General features: G+C 44.5%; 1 protein-coding gene across 2 annotated transcripts in view; it reads right to left on the reverse strand.

Annotated features, from left to right (window-relative positions):
• Window positions 1–1676: 1676 nt before the first annotated feature.
• LOC141047408 (gastricsin-like) overlaps window positions 1677–24955 on the reverse strand; it is an 81354-nt gene continuing 58075 nt past the window's right edge. For both annotated transcript variants that reach the window (XM_073542481.1, XM_073542482.1), the window contains exons 4-9: window positions 19365–19495; window positions 18887–19086; window positions 9168–9275; window positions 5211–5358; window positions 2712–2810; window positions 1677–1982 (exon numbers count right to left, since the gene is read on the reverse strand). In XM_073542481.1, coding sequence (XP_073398582.1) covers window positions 1830–1982; window positions 2712–2810; window positions 5211–5358; window positions 9168–9275; window positions 18887–19086; window positions 19365–19495 — 839 coding nt within the window. In that variant the 3' untranslated portion in view covers window positions 1677–1829. The remainder of the gene's footprint in view (window positions 1983–2711; window positions 2811–5210; window positions 5359–9167; window positions 9276–18886; window positions 19087–19364; window positions 19496–24955) is intronic.

The raw sequence follows: 24955 nt of genomic DNA on the forward strand, positions 1-24955 counted from the left end.
CCGAGGGGACCTTGGGCACCGCCTCCCCCGCCCCTTTTGACCTTGGACGCACCACCCCTTTTTGTGACTCCGCCCCCTGCTGGGACCCCCAATATGGAATGGGCTGCTTCCCCAAGGAACCTTCCATCCCCTGGTATCTCTCGACCAGCCCAACCAGTTCATCAGCATTTTGGGGATCACCCTGGGCAACCCAAGTCTGTAGAGGTCTCGGCAGAGAATGCACAAACCGATCCATCACAACTCGCTCTACCATCTGTGCAGGGGAAGCCGACTCTGGCTGCAGCCATTTCTGGACCAGGTGCAACAGGTCAAACATTTGGGAGCGCGGGGGTTTGTCCCGGTGATAGGCCCAACGATGCACTCTCTGTGCCCTGGTAGTCATTGTTACCCCCAAGCGGGCGAGAATTTCCGCTTTTAATTTGGGATACTCTCTGGCATCTTGTACCGTCAGGTCAAAGTACGCCTTCTGGGGCTCCCCCGTTAGGTAAGGGGCCAGTACCTCCACCCACCGCTCTGGCTGAAGTTTTTCCCTCTCAGCCACCCTCTCAAACACCGTCAGGAAGGCCTCCACATCATCCTCAGGGGTCATTTTTTGTAATGCGCGTCTTACCGCCTTCTCGACGTCGGTGGCATCAGCCCGACCTGGGGTTGGGGCGCTCGTCCTGCCCTCCTGGATGGCGGTTGCCAGAAGCTGCATCTGCTGCCGTTGTTCCTGCTGGCTTTGCTGGAACTGCTGCCGCTGCTCCTGCTGGCTTTGCTGGATCTGCTGTAACAACAGCTTGTTGGTTTCCTGCTGCAGTGCCTGGGACTGGACCAGGTGTTTCATGAGGTCCTCCATGATTCCAGGCAATGCTTGTTGCCCCGCTGCAAACTTCACCCAGGACATGCAGCAACTGTCTCAAGTCTCTGCTGGGACCGCTGCCCGCACGTGTACCACCAATTGTGGGGATGTGGCTCGCTTAGGTGCAGCGGGAGACAAATGTGAGACAGGTTCTTCCACAGTGCTTGCAGTTTATTCACGGCATAAACGCACAAGGCAACGTAACAGCAAACAAATAGCCTTTTAGCTCAGGCAAAATAACACAATGTCCGTAGTTGTAGACTCAGAGCAGGAGTCTCAGCACACATGGGAGGTTTAGTCCTCCCCACACACAACTCCTTGGTTCAGGAGCAGGCCACATTATAAGGCTGTAGCCACACCCACGTTCCCAGCAGCTGACTGGTCACCTGACTGTGACCTCACCACAGGTCCTTCAAACAAAAAACAATAACAATATCTGGTATGCTTTACTTCTGCCTTACATTATGGAGATAAGCCATTTATGAGACACATATCTCCCATCGATTACACGACCCTTAGCCCTGCCACAGGTCCAAGACCAAACCTTTAAGTACAGTCATAGGAGACCTCAGAGTTTTTACAGGCAACTTAAGGCTTTGCAGAACTTGCAATTCCCAGCATGGCAAATTGATTAGCTGCTAATCACAATTTTTGAATTTCACAAAGCTGGCAAATGAATTTTGTGTCAGAAAATAATTAATGTGGAAACAGTAAAGGCAATTATAATGTAACTAATATTATTAAGAACCATGCTCGCAAATATAAAATGGTTTGTGATTTTTCTGAGATTAGCTTTTCTTCAAAGAAGAATATAAAAAACACAACAAACATTAAGTAATTTTTTGCACCCAGTTTATTGTTAGACATGGGAATCATGGATATGAAATAAGAATACTCCGCAAAATATATCGCAATATAATTGGCTGAAAGATATTGTTATTGATCATGGTGTTCTCATGTTTCCAGCACAGTGGAAATTCCAGGCAGTCTATGCCACTTGAGCAAATCCAACGCGACTGTTTCCAAAGTCAAAGACTGAATAATACTGCCTCAGGAAAACATCTCCCAGGATCCAGAGAGGGTCTCCATTCTGTGCTGGAAGACTGATGTCTATGAAGTTGGCGGAACAGTATCCATTCTCCTAGAAATTTAACATAATTATAATGTAATCCTCTACATGAAAAAGATGTATCAACATGTACAGAGGGTTTGAACTTTTATTATAATGTAATTAATATAAATGAAGAATTTGTATTGAAAAAAACCCCCGTTCTCTTCAAATGTCTATCTAAAGCAGACTGAAAATTAATATCTACAAGAAACAAACTCACTATTCTATAGATCAGCGGTCCTCAACCAGAGGCCCGCCTGCAACCGTCAGTTGTGTACCTCACTTTAGGAACCCATAATTAAAGCGATATGCCCTGGTGATGATATGACATTTTCACTGTCAATACTGCAGACATATCCTAAACTCTGAAAATGATAAAGACTTCAATGTTTCTAAAGCATAAAAATGAGGATGAAAGCAGCACTCCAGAATTCAAATGTATCTGTATTTTTATTCCCCAAGTCTTAGTTATATGCTGCGTCTCAGCTCATCATTACAGCCATTTTGCATTTTTTAAATTCTGAATTACTGCTTTCATCCATTTTTCTCTGCTTTTGTATAGTCTAGGTTTTTGGTAAATCTCCTGGAAGCTCGGCATCCGTCTTCTCAAGTTTATCCATATTGCGGCTTCTTATTTGTTTTTCTCTAGATGATGAGCAAGTCTGACTTACCTTTTGAAATCTCTGCAGATTTTTGCAAGAACATGATTTCTTCGATATCTACATTTAATAAATTACCTATAATTTTTCAAGTGTTTACCTGAATGATGTATGCGGATGGTTCCAGGGGGTAAGAGACTCCATTGATGGTGAAGGTGAGAGTTGGCAAGCTCTGAAGGTTGTTGCAGTTAACGTAATACTGAAAATGGAAAAGTATAATTTGGATATAGGGTAGATCAGACATTGCGCCAAAATATTTATCAGCAATTAACTAAAAAATGCATCTCAATCAATATCTGCAATGCTCTCCTATATAAAAAAGCACAGTTTTGTAACTATCAATATAAATAAAACATATACAATACTGCGCAAAAGATTTAGGCCAGTGTGGAAAAAATACTGGAAAGTAAGAATTATTTAAAAAATATAAGTTTATATTTTATTTTTTACCAAATTGTCAAAATGCAAAGCGAGCGAACAAGGGAGAACTCTAAATCAAATCTATTGGTGTGACTGCCATTTGCCTCAAAACAGTAGCAATTCTTCTGAGTACACTTGTACAAAATTAGGGATTTTGTAGAATTATAACCAGGTGTATAGGTAATCATTTATACAAAACAGGTGACAAAGATCATCAATTTCATATGTGGGTTGAAACAGGGTAGACACAGACAGAAAAAGGCCTACTGTGCGAGAACAATATATGGTCTCTTTGCAGTCCAATAATGGCAATTATGTGTCTGTGACAGAAATTATTTGCCACTTTGGAGCTGGAAGTAGGCCCCCATACCTCTTAGGCCATGTGCACATGATGCATTTTTCCTGCGGATCCGCAGCGGATTTTACCGCGCAGAAACGCTGCGGATCCACAAAGTGATTTACAGTACAATGTAAATCAATTAAAAAAAAAAAAACACTGTGCAGACGCTGCGGTTTTTTCAGCACGGTTTTTGTGTGGTACAAAAAATGCAGCATGTCACTTCTTTTGTGCGGTTTTCCACCTGCTCCTTTCTCCAAATCCGCAGGAGGAAAACCGCAGTGGAAAACCGCACAAAAACCGCACAAAAACAGGAAGAAATCCGCAGGAAAAATGCAGGTCATTTGACCTGCGGATTTCTTCAAATCTGCGCGGAAAAATCCGCAGGAGGAAAATCTACGTGTGCACTTAGCATGAGTCCTCACTGTGCAGATGGATGTACGTTTCTGGGTAAATTACAGTTATTAACTGAAACAGAAAGCCGTGTAGGAGACGTAAATCTGTGTCAGGAAAAGCCAGATTCTACCACAATGGTGAGGCTGTGGAAGATAGTTTCATGTCACTAGTCGCACATCAAGTCATGACTGCGCACAGCAACAAAACACTAGGTAGCTAAACAGCATCATCAAGGTCTCTCACAGGAAAAGTTTTCAAAGCAATCTGAGTTTCAAGATGTTCTGTTCAAGCTCTCTTGAAAGAGCACCAAGAAATGGACAACATTGAGGACTCTAGATGCAGTGATCAGCCAAGGAAATGAAAGACACATTATGCTTGCTTTACTTTGGATGTCCATTAGTGTCATCAGCTCAGAGTTAACAGCTGAAAGTGGAAACCAGTTACACTCATCTTTTTTTTTTGGAGAAATATGGCCAGAAGTAGTCATCGTGAAAGAATTGCAGCAAAAATGCCATATTTTCCACATGGAAATAAGGCCAAATGAATCACTGTGCACAAAAACATAGGAGCTGGGGTGCATGGGAGCTGGAGTGCAAAAAAATGGCAGCAGGTGCTCTGGACTGCTGAGTCACAATGTGAAATATGTGGCGGTTGTAACTGAAGGCTGTTTTGTTGACCAGAAGTCTGGAGTGCAGTACAATAATGAGCGTCTGCAGGCAACAGTGAAGCATGGTGGAGGTTCTTTGCAAGTTTGGGGCTGCATATCAGCAAATGGAGTTGGGGATTTGGTAAGAAATAATGGTGTGCTTAGAAATAGAGTCAGATACTTATCGACCATGCAGTACCATCTGGTAGGCATCTGATTGGCTCTAAATGTATCCTGCAGCAGAACAACTACCGGAAACATACAGCCATTATAATTAAGAACTTTTTTCAGCGTAAGGAAGAACAAGGAGTCCTTGAAGTGACTATATGGCCCCCACAGAGACTTAATCTCAACATCATTGAGTCTGTCTGGGATTATATGAAGAGACAGAAGGATTTGTAAAGCCTACACCCACAGAAAGTCTGTGGTTATTCCTCCAAAATGTTTGGAATAACGTTCCTGCTGAGGTTCTTCAAAAACTGTGTGCACGTGTACCTGCGGCAGAGGCTGGTTACACCAAATATTGTTTTGATTTAGATTTCTCTTTTGATTGTTTACCTTGCAGTTTGTTAATTGATAAAAAATAATCTATTAATATTTTTTAAAGCATTCTTACTTCAGTAGTTTTCACACACCTCCCTAAAACATTTGCGCGGTACTTATATATATATATATATATATATATACACACACACACCGAAAGCAATATCCGTAGCTCTCTCTGTGTATATATATATATATATATATATATATATATATATGTGCACATTTGTATACAATATAAATGAAAACAGTCTTACGCCTCCGTTCTGTGTCTGCTGGATGCCAAGGTATGGTAGCAGTTGTTGCATGTATGTTTGGGGAATATTGAGCTGTGTGGTTCCAGTATCTACGATGGCTTGACAACCACCACTGCACCATCCAGTAGCTTGTCCATTGATGGAAAATCTGTAAAAATAGACAAATGTTTAGAAAAATATAAGTTCTATATGACTTGCAAGTCAACAAATCTATAAAACTAGGAAATAAAAAAATATAAAATATTTATTAAAATATATTTAAAATTTTTAGATTTTTTTATTATATTTAAAATATTTTATTTAAATATTATTTATTTTCTATTAGAAAATATAAAAATATAAAATCTATAAAAATAGTTAAATGTTTAGGAAAAAATAAGTTCTAGTATGACTTGCAAGTCAACAGATGCTTATAAACCAATTCTTTAATCACTCAGAAAACTGAATATGACTAATACAGTGGCTTGAAAAAGTATTCACCTCCTTTGCTTTTTACAACCTGTGTTTAAACATTTTTGGAATCTGATTTGTGTGTGATGCAGCAGCACTAAACAGTCTAAGTTGGTGAAGTGAAATGAGAAAAATATAGACATAAATTAAATTTATGGGATCAAATAACTAAAAATTGACATGTGCATATATATTCACCCCTTTTGCTATGACGCCCCTACAGATTTCTGGTGCAAACAATTGCCTTCATAAGTCACATGTTTAGTGAAAGGAAGTCCACCTGTGTGCAATCTAAGTGTCACATGTCTGTCAGTATACACACCTTTTTTGAAAATCCACAGAGGCTGCAACACCATTAAGCAAGAGGCACCACTAACCAAACACCATAAAGACTAAGGAGATCTCCAAATGAGTCAAGGACAAAGTTGTTGAGATGTACAAAAACCCAAAAAAACTAGGCCGACTTCACATTTGCGGTTTAGTACGCTGCGTTTGATGAGCATACATCCGCATGCGCCCTGCGTACCTATCTTTAACATGGGGTATGCAGGGACATGCGCTTCTATGCGTTTCGGTGCGTTTCCGTACGGTTGCGTCTTTTAGCGGTATGTGGCGGGGCGCTCCGAACGCATCTTGTTCCATTTTTTGCTGTGTCAAATATCCGTAGTCATCGGCAAGTGGATGACTGCGGATGACGTGCGTAAAAAAACCCGCGTTACTGGCTATGTAATTGTGTACACAGTAATTTACATAAGACACGCCAATTGGGCGTGGCTTGTGTAAATTCAAAAATTCACCGGGAAAATGGCTCTTGCCTATCGTCCACAGCTGCAAATGCATGCATGCGTTTGCGTGCGTTTTTGCATGCATTGCAGTTGCGGACCATACGCTGCGGACTCAACCGCAAATGTGAACCTTACCTAAAGCCTACACAAAATGTGCGTAGGAGCTGGCAGTCTGGTGATAACATTGTGACCGATATGGGTGAGGATCAATCTTGAACTATCCACTATATTGTCTGCCTCTTAAAGGCCTCTGCACACTGTAAATCATGGTTTAGTTTTTTCAAGAACTTGATCCTACCAGTCATACACTTTACATCTTAGGGTATGTACACACGCTGCGGATTCTGCTGCGGATTCTGCTGCGGATCTGCTGCGGATTGGCCTCTGTGGATCCTCAGCAGTTCCGCAGACAGTGTACAGTACAATGTAAGTCAATGGGATTTACAATCCGCAGTGCAGGTGCTGCAGATTTTTCCGTGTGGAAAAGCTGCGGTTTTAAATCCGCAGCATGTCAATTCTTTCTGCGGATTTCGCTGCGGTTTGAGACCTATTCCATTGTCCAGGTGTCAAACTGCAGCGGAAAACCGCTGGCCAATCCGCAGGAATACCGCAGGTCACTTTACCTGCGGTTTTACCTGCGGACGCACGGAAAAATCCACAGGTGAATCTGCAGCGTGTGCACACAGCCTTAGGCTGTGTGCCCACGTAAGCGTTTTTTGGGCATTTTTGAAGCGTTTGTCCCGGTCAAAATGCTTCAAAAATGAATTCCGCGCTTTTTGTGCACATTGATGCGAAAAAAAGCTTTGTGGTAAAAAACGCAGCATGTTCATTAATTTTGCGGAAAAGTCTGCCTTTTTAGCTATTTGCTATGAGTCAGAAGACGCGTGGAAAAAAACGCACGGTGCGTTTTCTGGGAAGGAGTCCGGTATTGAAGCAGAAATTTTCTGCATACGTGGGCACATAGCCTCAGTTTTGTCTTCCAGACCCCCCTCTTTTACTGTTTCCTTCGCATCAAATTCTACCTATATAATACTTATATATCAATGTATTTTAGTGATCTTATTGCAGTTCATAATCAATGTATAAATAAACTATTTTTGTATATACTTTGAAGACAAATTCCATGACCTCAATTGTTCTAATTTTATATATTTGTAATGCAGGTAGTAGATGTACTTTAAAATAAGCTCAAACTAACTTTATATTGTTATGATCATCAAAATTATTATGCAAAAAGTTTAAATAATCTAGACAACTAAGGAGTCAATTTGTTATTCATCCATAAGACCTGGAAGCTGATCTATTGGTGAAACTTTGGTAAGCACCATGGAATTCAATGCACCCAGAAATATATATATATATATATATATATATATATATATATATATATACACTCACTGGCCACTTTATTAGGTACACCTGTCCAACTGTGTGTTAAGACTTAATTTCTAATCAGCCAATCACATGGCGGCAACTCAGTGCATTTAGGCATGTAGACATGGTCAAGACAATCTCCTGCAGTTCAAACCGAGCATCAGTATGGGGAAGAAAGGTGATTTGAGTGCCTTTGAACGTGGCATGATTGTTGGTGCCAGAAGGGCTGGTCTGAGTATTTCAGAAACTGCTGATCTACTGGGATTTTCACGCACAACCATCTCTAGGGTTTACAGAGAATGGTCCGAAAAAGAAAAAAAATCCAGTGAGCGGCAGTTCTGTGGCCGGAAATGCCTTGTTGATGCCAGAGGTCAGAGGAGAATGGGCATACTGGTTCGAGCTGATAGAAAGGCAACAGTGACTCAAATTGCCACCCGTTACAACCAAGGTAGGCAGAAGAGCATCTCTGAACGCACAGTGCGTCGAACTTTGAGGCAGATGGGCTACAGCAGCAGAAGACCACACTGGGTACCACTCCTCTCAGCTAAGAACAGGAAACTGAGGCTACAATTTGCACAAGCTCATCGAAATTGGACAGTAGAAGATTGGAAAAACGTTGCCTGGTCTGATGAGTCTCGATTTCTGCTGCGACATTCGGATGGTAGGGTCAGAATTTGGCGTAAACAACATGAAAGCATGGATCCATCCAGCCTTGTATCAACGGTTCAGGCTGGTGGTGGTGGTGTCATGGTGTGGGGAATTTTTTCTTGGCACTCTTTGGGCCCCTTGGTACCAATTGAGCATCGTTGCAACGCCACAGCCTACCTGAGTATTGTTGCTGACCATGTCCATCCCTTTATGACCACAATGTACCCAACATCTGATGGCTACTTTCAGCAGGATAATGCGCCATGTCATAAAGCTCGAATCATCTCAGATTGGTTTCTTGAACATGACAATGAGTTCACTGTACTCAAATGGCCTCCTCAGTCACCAGATCTCAATCCAATAGAGCATCTTTGGGATGTGGTGGAACGGGAGATTCGCATCAGGGATGTGCAGCCGACAAATCTGCGCCAACTGTGTGATGCCATCATGTCAATATGGTCCAAAATCTCTGAGGAATGCTTCCAGCACCTTGTTGAATCTCTGCCACGAAGAATTGAGGCAGTTCTGAAGGCAAAAGGGGGTCCAACCCGTTACTAGCATGGTGTACCTAATAAAGTGGCCAGTGAGTGTATATATATATATATATTTTTTTTTTTTTTTTAATTTAGGCCTTCATTTGAATGTGAGATGGAGAAACAGGACACAATAAATGAAAAATGTAATTGTAAACGATACTTACTCCTGAAGAGCAATCTGCCAGTAGAGTTGATCTGAAAGTGGAGCCCAGTTAATTTGTCCAGTGTAATAGTTGGAATCCACTCCTCCAAACACAACTTCACCTGATTGGCTGAGAGTAAGAAATAAAATATGAAAAAATATGAAAATATAATAGATGCATGAATAGTACTAGGAGAACAGCATGAATTTAACACCAGGAGTTAAGAAAATATGTAATTCTCGTGATCAGAACGTTTTATTGTTATTTTTTATAGTGAAGCTCATCAAAGATAAAAGCACGATTTACCTTTAATCATTATGCACTTGAGAATATTGCATCATCAAAAAAAAGCCAAAAACATAATTTACTTCTAATCTTTATGCACATGAATGCATGAACGTTGTTCATTTTTTACTTAGCTTGAAGCATTTCTAAAACTTAATATGGACAAAACAGAATTAATCATCTTTCGCCCATCTCACGTGACCCCCCCAACAGACCTATCCATTAAAGTTAACAGCTGCCCACTCTCTCCAGTCCCACAAGCTCGCTGCCTCGGGGTTATCCTTGACACTGATCTCTCTTTCAAACCACATATTCAAGCCCTTTCTGCTTCCTACCAACTTCAACTCAAAAATATTTCACGGATCCATACATTCCTCAACCAAGAATCTGCAAAAACCCTAGTCCATGCCCACATCACCTCCTGCTCTGTGGCCTCCCCTCTAACACTCTCGTACCCCTCCAATCTATTCTTAACTCTGCTGCCCGACTAATCCACCTGTCCCCCCGCTATTCCCCGGCCTCTCCCCTCTGTCAATCCCTGCACTGGCTCCCCATTACCCAAAGACTCCAGTTCAAAACCCTAACCATGACATACAAAGCCATCCACAACCTGAGTCCTCCGTACATCTGTGACCTAGTCTCCCGGTACTTACCTGCACGAAACCTCCGATCCTCACAAGATCTCCTTCTCTACTCCCCTCTTATCTCCTCTTCCCACAATCGCATACAAGATTTCTCCAGCACATCCCCCCTACTCTGGAACTCTCTTCCACAGCATATCAGACTCTCGCCTACCATGGAAACCTTCAAAAAGAATTTGAAGACCTACCTCTTCTGACAAGCCTACAACTTGCAGTAACCACCGATCCACTAAACCGCTGCATGACCAGCTCTACCCTCGCCTACTGTATCCTCACCCATCCCGTTGTAGTTTGTGAGCCCTCGCGGGCAGGGTCCTCTTTCATCCTGTACCAGTCGTGACTTGATTACTGTACTTGTATGTATTATGTATACCCCTCCTCACATGTAAAGCGCCATGGAATAAATGGCGCTATAATAATAAATAATAATAATAAGCATTCAGAATATTATCATGTAGCTAAATATTCCATAAGAAATTTGCCTTTAATCTTTCTGCATGTGAGTGCATGAATCCTGTTAATTCTTAACTTACAGTTAGGTTAAGAAATAATTGGACAGTGACAGAATCTTCGTAATTTGAGCTCTGCATGCCACTATTTTGGATTGAAAATGAAAGAACTGACATGCAATTGAAGTGTAGACTTTCACGTTCACTTAAAAGAGTTTAACAAAAATAGTGTGTGAAACATTTAGAAATTCTATCCATTTTCTACAAATCCTCCTCATTTCAGGAGCTCATAAGTAATTGGACAAACTGACCATAAATACAATGTTCATTTGTAATACTTTGTAGAGAATTCTTTGCAGTCACTGCCAGAAGTCTGGAAACCATGGATGTCACTAAACTCTGGGTTTCCTCATTTGTGATGCTTTGCCGCCTTTGCTGCAACTGACTTCATTTGTTGCTTGTTTGTGTATCTGCCATAAGTTTTGTCTTAAGCATATGAAATGCGTTCTTGATGGGGTTGAGATTTGGTGATTTGCCTGGCCATTGCACAATATTCTAATTCTTTGCCTTACAAACTCCTGGGTTGCTTTTGCAGTATGTGTTTAGTCAATGTCCATGTTAGGAATCTGTGTTCTGCCATACTAATGCAGAGATCCAGATCCTCTCATTCATCTCCAGAGGCTAAGTCCTTTCTGCCAGCTTGTGAGCATGCTCCTGGAATGAGCTCCCACTGGAGTTCAGGAGTCAGCTGCTCAGGTCCTGCTCCTGATTCCATTGGTTCAGCTCAGGTCTCTGGAGATTTCCGGAAGGTCCCGGTCACTATAAAAAGTGCGCATGGCCGTTATGCCATGCGCTAGTATTTTCTGATACTTGCTGCTGTATGTTTGTTGATGGATGCTTGGTCTGGTGTTTGACTTATTATGAAACCCCTTCCCTCGGTTATTACGAGCGTGCGAGTGATTGGGTCAGCCAGTAGCAGCGCTAGCGCCAGCGCGCTCAAGCCTCAGCCATCTCAGCAGCAAAGCGTCCTGCATCGCGCTTGCGTTATTGCGGTTGCAGACTTCTGTGGCGTTCGCAGTTGCAATGCCGTGCACACGCTCATTCACGGTAAGTCCGTTTGGTTGTAGTGCCACTTTAACTACTCCTGTGCTTGGCTACCGTACGTGTGCCGCTGTGTCCCTGTGCGTTTAACAGGCTCAGCGTTACCTTTTCTTTATTATTTTGCTGTGCAGCTCTGTGTCCCATAACAGAGACTGCCTCTTTTGCACTTGAGTGATTTAGAACCCTGTGCACACTACCGCTGTAGTGCACTGCCTCCCTTAGCAGCGGTTTTGCCATCTGCCGCACGGTGGACCCCGAGTGGCGAAGGCACTTTAATTATTTATTTTTTTTAGTGCCTTCCGCCACTCATAACATAATACTAGCGCCAGGGTCTGGCTAGAGATGGCGGATCAGCAGCAGCTGTTACAGCTTGTGCGTCAGCTCGAGGCTCGTCTTGATACCCTTGAGAGGTCTCTCGCAGCTGCGCAGGCTACAGATGCTGCCGTCCAAGCACTTACGGACGCGGTAGGGCGTCTGTCCATGTCCGCCCTTGTGCCGACAGTTACCCGCCTCCCGTTGCCTGATAAATATGCTGGGGATGGCGCCTCCTGTAGGGGTTTTATCAGCCAGTGCTCGATACACCTAGAGCTGCTGGCTGCGCAATTCCCTATGGAGCGGGCTAAGGTGGCTTTTGTCATCTCCCTACTGTCGGGCAAGGCGCTGGAATGGGCTACGCCTCTGTGGGAACGTGGTGACCCCGAGATTCGGTCCGCGGCTAACTTGCTGACTGCCATCAGGCAAGTTTTTCTCGGTCCTCGGGTCACGCATGATACGTCCCTGCAGCTACTCGCCCTTACTCAGGGGTCACTCTCGGTTAGCCAGTATGCCGTCCGTTTTCGGACACTGGCGTCCGAGTTGGAATGGTCCGACAAGGCCCTAATCCCCGTTTTTTGACGTGGTCTAGCGGAGCATGTGAAGGATGCTCTCTCTACTAGAGAGATCCCCACCAGCTTAGAGGAGCTAATCTCCGTCTCCTCACGGATTGACCTCCGTTTTTCGGAGCGCGGTATGGAGCGGGCGCACTCCAAGCGCAAATCCGTTTCAGCTCCCAAGTTTTTTGAACCCCTTGAGCTGGCGGAGCCAGAGGTTCTGCCTCCTGAGCCCATGGAGATATCTCGTACCAACCTTAATTCAGACTCCGACCAGGAGTCCATCTGCGCTTGTCATCATGTTTGTGCGGTTTCTCCGGAAGTCGGCTCCCCGCAAAGGTTGGAGTCTGAACCGGTTATCGAGACCTTTGTTCCTCCTCATCTTAGGGCTCAGGTGCTCGCCTGGGCGCATGCGCCTAACACGCACCACCATCGGGGCTATATGCAGGTCTCAAAACTGTTGGCTGGTGCGTATTAGTGGCCCCATAGAGTTCGGGACATAAAAAGATTTATTCAGGCTTGCACCTTGTGTGCTCAGCCTAACCCTCCTAGACAGAGGGTGGCGACATCTGCCGACACGCGGCAGCGTGCCTCTGTCACTCCCGCTCCTACTATCTCCCAAGTGTCCCTCTTGAAACCTGGTGACCTCGGTTCTTCTGATGCTTTCCAGGTGTCTCGGGTTACTGTAACTCCTACCAGGGCTCGGGGAGGAGGGGGCCTTAGGAAGGGGGGTAATGTTAGGAATCTGTGTCCTGCCATACTAATGCAGAGATCCAGATCCTCACATTCATCTCCAGAGGCTAAGTCCTTTCTGCCAGCTTGTGAGCATGCTCCTGGAATGAGCTCCCACTGGAGTTCAGGAGTCAGCTGCTCAGGTCCTGCTCCTGATTCCATTGGTTCAGCTCAGGTCTCTGGAGATTTCCGGAAGGTCCCGGTCACTATAAAAAGTGCGCATGGCCGTTATGCCATGCGCTAGTATTTTCTGATACTTGCTGCTATATGTTTGTTGATGGATGCTTGGTCTGGTGTATGACTTATTATGAAACCCCTTCCCTCGGTTATTACGAGTGTGTGAGTGATTGGGTCAGCCAGTAGCAGCGCTAGCGCCAGCGCGCTCAAGCTTCAGCCATCTCAGCAGCAAAGCGTCCTGCATCGCGCTTGCGTTATTGCGGTTGCAGACTTCTGTGGCGTTCACAGTTGCGACGCCGTGCACACGCTCATTCACGGTAAGTCCGTTTGGTTGTAGTGCCACTTTAACTACTCCTGTGCTCGGCTACCGTACGTGTGCCGCTGTGTCTCTGTGCGTTTAACAGGCTCAGCGTTACCTTTTCTTTATTATTTTGCTGTGCAGCTCTGTGTCCCATAACAGAGACTGCCTCTGTTATGCCGCGCTCACCAGGAGGCTCCCTCCGGTACGGCGGTCCCTCAGGGGTCCCCGTCGGGTGCGCACGCGCAACTCTCGTTCCCGGGTCTCCTCCTCCATGCCACGTTTGCGCTTGCGCGCTCCTGTCAGTGCTGTATAAGGCTCGGTCCTCTCTATGGTATTGGAGGACCTGACCCGGAACCACTAGTGGTCATGTGCTTTCTAGCTAGGTCCTGACCCGGAACCAGTAGTAGTCATGTGCTATATCAGACGACCTCCCCCTAGGGGAGGTGCCTGATTATTGTTGTGCTTCCTGGCTGGGTCAGCTGTGTCCCAGCCTGGCTGTGCGCTGTTCTCAGGTCCTCTGCTCTGTCTGCTATTCTGTGGTGCTCCTAGCACTTGCTCTGAACCCTTGTTGCTTCATGCTCAGTTGTGCCTCCTGGCACATCCTCTCGTATCCTGTCCCTTGTTTCTTGCTCCGCCGTGTCTTCTGGCATTCACTCTATTCCTGTGTTCTGTTACTTGCTTCACGCCATATGTGCCCACGTGTACCCGTCTAGCACTACCCTGTACTCAGCGCACTCCCGTGTACTCTCCTGTGTTCCCTAGTATCCTGCACCCTCCAGTCACACAGTCTCGTATCTCCTGTGAGCGGCCGCCTGGTGCCAGCAGTCGTGGTATCGTATCCCCTGGGGCTTGCTCCTGACACTCCCTGTATAGGGGTTGGTCCTCACTAGGCTAGCTCGCCCTGGGAGGGTTGGTGCCGCGACCCAGAGGGTCCACTCCAGGAGTCGCTAACACTCTAACACTCTAACAGTATAATCAGGCCATGGACCCCGCTGGTACTGCGGCTTCCGTCCAAAAGGAGCTGACGTTCCTCCGGGAAAACCAGATTAGGATTATGGCATTTCTCAAGGCCATGGAGTCCAGTTTATCTGCCTCTCAGTCCTCTGACCCTGGGAATGCTGCCCAGTTGGCTAGTCTCCAGCAGGAACTTGCACAGCAACGCGACTCCCAGGCTCAGATTCTCAACTATATAGCGTCAGTAGATAATCGGCTCGTTTTCATACAATCTGCCCAGGCCATGCTTCCACACTCGCTTCCTATGTAAGCCACCCCGGTATAGTGGTGACCCTGTGTTGTGTCGCGAATTCCTGAACCAGTGTCGTTTGCATTTTGAGTTTTTGCCGCAGCATTACCCCACCGATCGTGCTAAAATAGCATTTATTGTTTCTCACTTAGAGGGTAAGGCGCTTGCGTGGGTGAATCCCCTTTGGGAGCGTGATGACCCGCTCGTCGCTCAGCTTTCCATCTTTTTGGACACTTTCCGTAAGGTGTTCGACGAGCCGGGTCGCCTTGCTTCCACCACCGAGTCCCTCTTTAATCTTCGTCAAGGTTCTCTATCGGTTGGACAATACGCGATATGTTTTCGCACTTTGTCCTCTGAGCTAGGCTGGAATAATGATGCCCTCGTAGGGGCCTTTTGACGTGGTCTGTCCGGTCGGATCAAAGACGAACTGGCGGGCCGAGATACCCCTACCAATTTGGAGGATCTTATCTCTCTCGCGACACGCATTGATTTGCGCTTCCAGGAGCGCACCCGCGAGTCAGCCAGAGAGAGAGGGTCCTCTCGCCTCTCTTCGTCCACTCGCAGTTTTTCTCATCCGTTACCCGAGTTATCTGCGGCAGATCCGGTACCTGAGCCTATGCCTCTTTTGCACTTGGGTGATTTAGAACCCTGTGCACACTACCGCTGTAGTGCACTGCCTCCTTTAGCAGCGGTTTTGCCATCTGCCGCACGGTGGACCCCAAGTGGCGAAAGCACTTTAATTATTTTATTTTTTTTAGTGCCTTCCGCCACTCATAACAGTCCATCTGTACTGTGAAGCACTGTCCAATCAACCTTGCTGCATTTGGGTGAATATGAGCAGAATGTATAGTCTTGTACACTTCAGATTTCATCCGGCTCCTTCTGTCTTCAGTCACATCATCAATAAACTCTATTGACCCAGTGCCACTGAAAGCCATGCATGCTCATGCCATCACATTACCTCCACCATGTTTTACAGAGGATGTGGTGTGCTTTGGATCATGAGCTGTTCCAAGTTTTCTCCATACTTTCTTCTTCTGGTACAGGTGTAACTTAGTTTCATTTGTCCAAAGTGTGCTTTTCCAGAACTGGACTGGCTTCTTTAGATGTTTTTTTTGTCAAAGTCTAATCTGGCCTTTCTATTTTGAAGGATGATTAATGGTTTGGACCTTGTGGTGAACCATCTGTATTTGCTCTCATGAAGTCTTCTCTTTATGGTAGAGTTTGATAGTGAAACTCCTACTTCCTGGAAAGTATTCTCCACTTGGTGGATGTTGTGAAAGGGGTTTTTCTTTACTATGGAAAGGATTCTGCAATCATTCATCACTGTTGTCTTCTGTGGACGTCTAGACCTTTTTGAGTTCCCAAGCTCACCAGTGTACTACTTTTTCGCAAAATGTCTCAAACTGGTGATTTGTCCATTCCTTAAATTTCTGCTATGTCTCTGATGGGTTTCTCCTTTTTTTCCGTCTAATGAGGTCTGTTCTTCTTATATTGAGATCTCCTTTAAATGCAGGTTGTGCGTTCACAGCAACAGCTTCCAAATGCAAATGTCAATCTTGGAATCAGCTCCAGTCCTTTTACCTGCTTAATTGATGATGGATTAACAAGGGAAAAGCCCATGCTGCCCTTTAAAGAGCTTTTGAGATAATTGTCCAATTACCTTTGGTTCCATGAAAAAGAGGCAGCTTCATATTTAAGAGCTGTAGTTTACCTAAACCGTTTGTTACGCTCACGTCCTGACTGGTTAGCGTGAGCGTGGGGATTGTGGCCCCACTGTGCTACAAACCAGACTACCCTGGAAGGAGCATGACAAAGCAGCTACATTGGTGTTCACTGGAGTCTCTGATGGTGAGGTCAGGCTTGTGCGGCAGGTAGCTGCCAGTTACCACTCCAAGGTGGTGTCTGGCTGTGGCTGCTGATCCCACTGGAACCAGAATACTATGACAGGTGCGGGCAAGAGTCGACGGGCACGACTGGTTCTATGGCAGACAGGCGGGCACGGCAGAGACACTGGCAGACAGGCGGACACGGCTGAGACACTGGCAGACAGTCGGGTACGGCTGAGACACTGGCAGACAGGTGTGCACCGCTGAGACACTGGCAGACAGGCAGGAACAGACCCATTAGGGACCGGAATACGGACAGACATAAGTAGTATATGGGAAGGAGAGATATAAGGGAACAGGTTGTTCAGACTGGTGGAGCTGGGCTGGTTCAGGAGGAACAGAGACACAGACTGGAGTGAGACATATATGGGAATAGATAAGAGTAGTGTGTGAGAACAGGTAGGAACCTGTTCAGACTGGAGAGGCAGGGACAGATCAAGAGCCGCAGGAAGCGGAACGAGAGCGGAGCAGAACCGCAAGGTTGCAGAGTGGAGAATAAAGTCGCTGGTTGCTGTGCAGCGAGCTGAACCGCGGGAATGCGGAGCAATGCGGAACCGCAGGAGTGAGGAGCAGTGGCAGAACTGCAGGAGTACAGAACAAAGGTAGAACCGCAGGAGTACGGAGCAAGGGCAGAACTGCAGGAGTGCGGAGCCAAGGGCAGAACCGCAAGGTATGCGGACAGGAGCTGCAGCAAGAGGTTCTGCAGCAGCGAAGCCCCAGAAGGGATGCAGAGCGGAACCACAGATATGCGGAGAGGAGCTGCAGCAAGAGGTTCTGCAGCAGGAGCGGAGAAAAGCGGAACCGCAGATATATGGAGAGAAGCTGCAGCAAGAGGTTCTGCAGCAGGAGCGGAGCAAAGTGGAACCGCAAGATATACGGAGAGGAGCTGCAGCGAGAGGTTCTGCAGCAACAGGAGCGGAACAAAACACAACCGCAAGGTATGCGGAGAGTAGCTGCAGCAAGAGGTTATGCAGCAGGAGCAGAGCAAAATGGAATGGAGAGGAACTGCAGTAGCAGCAAGACAGAGGGAGAAAGCACAAGAGTATACAGAACAGGGGAGGACAGGCCGCAGACTTGGATACAACAGACAAAGGTATAGGACGAAGTTCAGGGAAAGGTATGAGACAAGGTACAGGAGCAAAGACACAGATACCAGGATATTCTGCCACCTGGAGGGCGAACGGACAGGTACAAGACAAGGACACAGAGACCAGGATATGTTGCCTCCTGGATGGCAGAACGGACAGGTACAGATACAGGTCTGGGAATCAAGCCCCCAGAGAAGGCGAAATACAGGACAGGACCTGGCAACTCAGCAGGAAGACACTGATTAAAGGCGTTGCTCAGGCAGCTTCCACCGGGTGGAGCTGCCTAAAATACCTGAAGCTTCTTGGTAATTGGCTGGGGACACCATAGGCAGGTGCACACTGATTCTATAAGAACCAGGAAGAGCCGGCGCTGCCCCCTATGCATGCAACCAGGAAACATGCACAGAGCAGACAGGAGACAAGAGGCATACAACATGGAGCCGTCAGCAGACAGAACTCACAGCATGGCCAGGAGTAGTGAGTAAGTTGGTGTGTAAGGCAGGTGGGGGATGGGTGGCCATGCAGTGATGCCGGCAGGGTTGTTACACCGTTACTCCAATTAGTATATGAATACCCTCAAATCAAGGCCACATTCACACGTTCAGTATTTGGTCAGTATTTTACATTATCTGTAAGCCAAAATCAAGGGTGGAACAGTCAAAAGAAAAGTATAATAAAAACATGCACAACTTCTACAGTTTTCACACAGTGCTGGTTTAAGCTTACAAATACTGATGTGAAATACTTATCAAATACTAAATGTGTGAACATGGCTTGAAGGTGAGAGTCTGCACTTTAAGCCCATATTGATTATATAACTGTGTCTTGAATATTTTTTGGTAAACATATAAAATGCCAAAAGGTGTGTCCCTATCCAAATATTTCTGGACCTAGCTGTAATTTTTGGTCATCAGCACATTCTCATGTATCTAAATATTCCATAAAAAAAATTAAACATATTTTACCTGCCAAGGTAGATGCCGAAAATGGGCTCATTCAAGAGGTTGTCCTGTAATATTCCTTGCATCACAGTGGTAGCACCACCAACTGAAAGACCAGGATAAGCTAATCCCAAGATACCATCAAATGGGGAATAATAAAAGTTGCCGGAGGGCTCTGTAATGGTCAGACCAAATTCCTGATTTGGGATGGTAAGGCCTTGAATCTAGAAGAATGAAATAAAGTGATATAGTAAATCTCTAAATGCTGCAAGATCACACAAATGGCCTAATATTCTGGGCCTTTGAGATGTATTGGGTAATACTATTATTTTTGAGTAGACATCTTCATAATGCAATCATATCTAAACTGTTATTACATATTTACTTTTGCAAAAAAAATGTTTTTACATTAGTGAGTGGCAGGTCTACACCTTGTGAAGTCAACGTTAGTAAATGCTGAATTAGACAGAAAGAGTTAACTGATGCAATAAAATGTCCTTACGTAGACAGTATCGTAACCAAAGAGTCCAGTGACACTGCTGGCAACGTTTCCACCTCCATATCCCATAGTGAATCGCTGTCCATTGGAAGTATATGTGGAGGACTGGCTTGGGTTAAATATATGATGGTTTGCTAAAGAAGAAATAAAAAAGCAAATAAAACATTTATATTTATTATATATTTAAATTGAACAACAATTATTTTTAACATGTCTTTTCAACTAGGGTAAGAGGTAAATAAATATCTATCACTATCTAACATCTATCCGACGGCGTAGCTGCATCCTATTGTTTGTGGGGATTTTTTAAAGAATTAACTAAAAGGCATAAATTACATTTATGCTGTTTTGGTTAAGCATTACATGGTGACCAATAGGCACCATGGAATAGGTATGTATGAAATCAATAAAACCGAACTTTTAATAATATCGAAGATAAAAAATGGAGGCTTAACCTACATAATAATACACATAACATGGTGATGCAACAATACACATGTTAAGTGTCCAAATGAACCAGTGCAATTAATGAAAAGTTTCAGTTTCACCCATAATGCGGTCAGAGGAAGCAATCCATAAACTCAGGAAGGGACAGTGGCCATACAGGTTTTCCTACATTCCTTGTCATGCCCCATATGAGGACTCCGATCCCGACAAGGACAGTACCCAAGTGTGGTCCTGTCCCACTAAATGTCCCTACATTTTCCCTCCCAACACTTTTCATCCGCCTGTAGCAGGGGCCTCCTCAGGGAAATGCACAAATTAATGGAGAGAATAGAATAGGGGACATATTAACAAGGGTCTTTAGTATCATGGCACCCTAAAATTTGGCAAAGTGCTGCGCAACAAAAAAATAAATAAGCATGGAATAATGGAATAAAACACCTTTGGAAAAATAATGACTGTGAATAGAGGAATTATGTTATAAGAGAATCACAATTCATGGGAGCAGCCATTTTGGGACTGGCAGCTCAGCGTGCTGTATTCTACTGAGACACGCACCCAGATTCCAAGCTGCTAGGCAGCGCCTGAGGCTACAGAGCAACAAGTAAAACACATATCAGCTTACTCTTTGGTGATCTGGCAAGCCAGTTTGCAAGAAGGTGATCATTTATAAAAATCCACATTTATAGTAGCACAGAAAGTGAATATAGATGTTATATAAACCTTCTGGCTAACACGATTCCAATGTGTGTATATATATATATATATATATATATATATATATATATACAGTCATATGTAAAAGTTTGGGCACCCCTATTAATGTTAACCTTTTTTCTTTATAACAATTTTGGTTTTTGCAACAGCTATTTCAGTTTTATATATCTAATAACTGATGGACTCAGTTATATTTCTGGATTCAAATGAGGTTTATTGTACTAACAGAAAATGTGCAATCTGCATTTAAACAAAATTTGACCGGTGCAAAAGTATGGGCACCCTTATCATTTTCTTGATTTGAACACTCCTAACTACTTTTTACTGACTTCCTGAAGCACTAAATTGGTTTTGGAACCTCATTGAGCTTTGAACTTCATAGCCAGGTGTATCAAATCATGAGAAAAGGTATTTAAAGTGGCCACTTGCAAGTAGTTCTCCTATTTGATTCTCCTATGAAGAGTGGCATCATGGGCTCCTCAAAACAACTCTCAAATGATCTGAAAACAAAGATTATTCAACATAGTTTTTCAGGGGAAGGATACAAAAAGTTGTCTCAGAGATTTAACCTGTCAGTTTCCACTGTGAGGAACATAGTAAGGAAATGGAAGAACACAGGTACAGTTCTTGTTAAGCCCAGAAGTGGCAGGCCAAGAAAAATATCAGAAAGGCAGAGAAGAAGAATGGTGAGAACAGTCAAGGACAATCCACAGACCACCTCCAAAGACCTGCAGCATCATCTTGCTGCAGATGGTGTCACTGTGCATCGGTCAACAATACAGCACATGCATAACGCCTTTTTGTATGACCAAACAACTCAATCTTTGTTTCATCAGTCCACAGGACCTTCTTCCAAAATGTAACTGGCTTGTCCAAATGTGCTTTTGCATACCTCAGGCGACTCTGTTTGTGGCGTGCTTGCAGAAACGGCTTCTTTCGCATCACTCTCCCATACAGCTTCTCCTTGTGCAAAGTGCGCTGTATTGTTGACCGATGCACAGTGACACCATCTGCAGCAAGATGATGCTGCAGGTCTTTGGAGGTGGTCTGTGGATTGTCCTTGACTGTTCTCACCATTCTTCTTCTCTGCCTTTCTGATATTTTTCTTGGCCTGCCACTTCTGGGCTTAACAAGAACTGTACCTGTGTTCTTCCATTTCCTTACTATGTTCCTCACAGTGGAAACTGACAGGTTAAATCTCTGAGACAACTTTTTGTATCCTTCCCCTGAAAAGCTATGCTGAATAATCTTTGTTTTCAGATCATTTGAGAGTTGTTTTGAGGAGGCCATGATGCCACTCTTCATAGGAGAATCAAATAGGAGAACTACTTGCAAGTGGCCTCTTTAAATACCTTTTCTCATGATTTGATACACCTGGCTATGAAGATCAAAGCTCAATGAGGTTACAAAACCAATTTAGTGCTTCAGGAAGTCAGTAAAAAGTAGTTAGGAGTGTTCAAATCAAGAAAATGATAAGGGTGCCCATACTTTTGCACTGGTGAAATTTTGTTTAAATGCAGATTGCACATTTTCTGTTAGTACAATAAACCTCATTTGAATCCAGAAATATAACTGAGTCAATCAGTTATTAGATATATGAAACTGAAATAGCTGTTGCAAAAACCAAAATTGTTATAAAGAAAAAAGGTTAACATTAATAGGGGTGCCCAAACTTTTACATATGACTGTATATATATACACACACACACACACACACTAGGGATATTTGGGTGTTTATTTGTGTATGTATATGCGCATAGGTGAATTTGCAGGGCATACCTCCTGTGAAGGATGGCCCAAGAGAAATGACACAGAATTCCACCACTGCCCGCACCTCGCCACCCTGCCTGACATCACTGTTACGTCAGACGGATTATCTAATGTGGTCTCCTCACTTTCACCAACCTGGCACTCCGTACCCCCTGGGGACACGTAAGGTCAGCTTGGTACAGTATTACACAGACGCCCCCTATCCACAAAAGGCCCAGGGAGGCAAGGGGAGTGAGTGGATGTGGCACACATAGTCACTGATGTGGCACCGCTATCGGATAAGGCCAGTCTCCTGCTACACATTAGAGGGAACCTGTCAGTAGGATTGTGCACAGTAACCTACAGACGCTGTCAGGTCTGTTCCATTATACTGATTAAAATGACACCTTGGTTGATGAAATCCATCTTGTGGTTGTTGTTTAATCTTTATTTTCAGTTTTGTGTTAATGATATGCTCGTGCTCAGGGGCCGCCTGTGGGGAGTCTTCATGTGGTGATCTGATTAGGTATTCATAATGAAGACAGCTGACAGGTCACTGATCCCTCAGTGACGTTCCCACTAGTTTGCATAATGAATATTATATATATATATATATATATATATATATATATATATATATATATATCTTGAAAAAAAAATCCCCTTCTGCAGGCAGGCGCCATTGTTGGCGCCTGCACTACAGCATGATCGCATATATAATGTGTATGTAATCCTTTTCTTTCATGCTATCCATAAATTCATTAAAAAAATCAGTTTGAAAATGGTACCAGCCACGCCTGCGTAGTAGCAGCTATCAGCGCCATATTGCTAGAGAAAAACAAAAATTGCCTCCTCCAAGATGGCACCTCCAGCGTCTGCATAGTAGCATCTAATGCCGGTGGCGCCATCTTAGTGGAGATAATTTTTGTTTTTCTCTAGCAAAATGGCTACTGCGCAGGCGCAGCCGGCGCCATTTTCAAATTGATATTTTTTAAGGAATTTATGGATAACATGAAAGAAAAGGATTAAATACACATTATATATGTGATCATGCTGCAGCGCAGGCAACACTACTGGCGCCTGCCTGCACAAGGGGATTTTTTTCAAGATATATAATATTCATTATGTAAACTAGGGGACAGGTCACTAAGGGATCAGTAACCTGCCATAAACCATACTGATGAATACCTCATCAGAGCACCACATGAAGACCCCCCACAGACCACCCCGGAGCACAAGGATATCATTAACTGAAAATAAAGATTAAACAACAACCACAAGATTGATTTCATCAACCAATTTATCATTTTAATCAGTATAACGGCACTGACCTTATACTGTCTGTAGGTTACTGTGCACAATCCTGCCGATATGTTCCCTTTAATACCAAACAAAGCTTTGCTATCTAGTTTCTACTAGCTATTCTATGTATCTCCATACCCCTGGGTACTAGAACGGGACTTAGGCAGGTTCTGGGGATCTTGGAAATATACACGATGTACAGCTAGGACGTATAGCATAGTACTTCCTAAGGAATTATGTTTCTAGAATGTTTGTCTTTGTCTGGCTTGGGACTGGTTAAGGTGTGAGATCTGTCACTCACAGTCTTTGAGGCTTGACCCCCTTGCTGAGCTATGTGCCAGCGTTTTCATACAGCTGCATGCTGAAGAAGGTTTTTTATAATCCAATGCCAGGTAGGATACAAGTGCTGCCTTTTTGTACTGTAAGGTCCAATGATCATTTTGTAGATTTTTTTCAAATGCTTACAAATACTGGATGTGTGAATGTCCCCTTATGCTGTACTAGATGGAGGCCCGATGCTATCGTATCGGGAGGGTGGTAATGTCACAATGGAGGCAGGCTTTGCAGCATTGAGAATCTCTCCCCCCATGTGCTCATCCACCTATCCACTCTCTCTTTCCCCATGTGCTGACTTCTCCCGTCTGTGCCCTCTTCTTTGACCTCTCTACCCCATGTGCTATCCCCCTTGTCTGCTGTCTCTCTCCTTCCTGTTATGTGTTCTCCCCTCTTGTGAAGGTGTTCTGCTGGTGGTACCATGCAAGAGGCTGCGTAAGTGTGTGATTGTGGTTGTGTGAGTGTGAGAGTGTGAGTGTGTGACTGTGAGTGTGTGTGTGTGTGGTGCGTACGGCATATAGATTGTGTGTGTGTGTGTGTGTGTGTGCGTGTGGTGCGACGGTGTTCCGCTGGAGGTACCGCACAATAAGTTGCTACCAGCAGCAGTTTCCATATTTAGACACTCATCACTTGGGTGTCCCAATATGGCGGATGGTGAACTTCCTCCGCTTGGAATACGGTGACATTGTCATGCCCGCCATGTCCGTTATGCCTGTCATGTCCGTTATGCCTGTCATGCCCGCCATGTCTGTTATGCCGCATGAGTCCAGGAGCGGTGTGCACGTGCACTGAATTCTCATGCCCGTTATGTCTCGTGCTGCAAGATGCCTGGAGCAGTGTGCACGCACGCCTTACCTCATTGCTGCACGCCGTTGCTAGGTAACCATCTGTCTGTGCTCTGATTCTGTAATCCTCTGTATTCCTGGAGCCCCTGATCATGTGACCTTTCCTATGTTCCAACACTGTCTGATTCTGCAATCCTCTATGAATTCCTGGAGCCCCTGATCATGTGACCTTCTCTATGGTTCAGCCCAGTCAGATCTAGCAAC

The sequence above is a fragment of the Dendrobates tinctorius genome, unplaced genomic scaffold (genome assembly GCF_039654945.1).
Source record: "Dendrobates tinctorius isolate UK_male_01 unplaced genomic scaffold, ASM3965494v1 ptg000127l, whole genome shotgun sequence".
Lineage (NCBI taxonomy): Eukaryota > Metazoa > Chordata > Amphibia > Anura > Dendrobatidae > Dendrobates > Dendrobates tinctorius.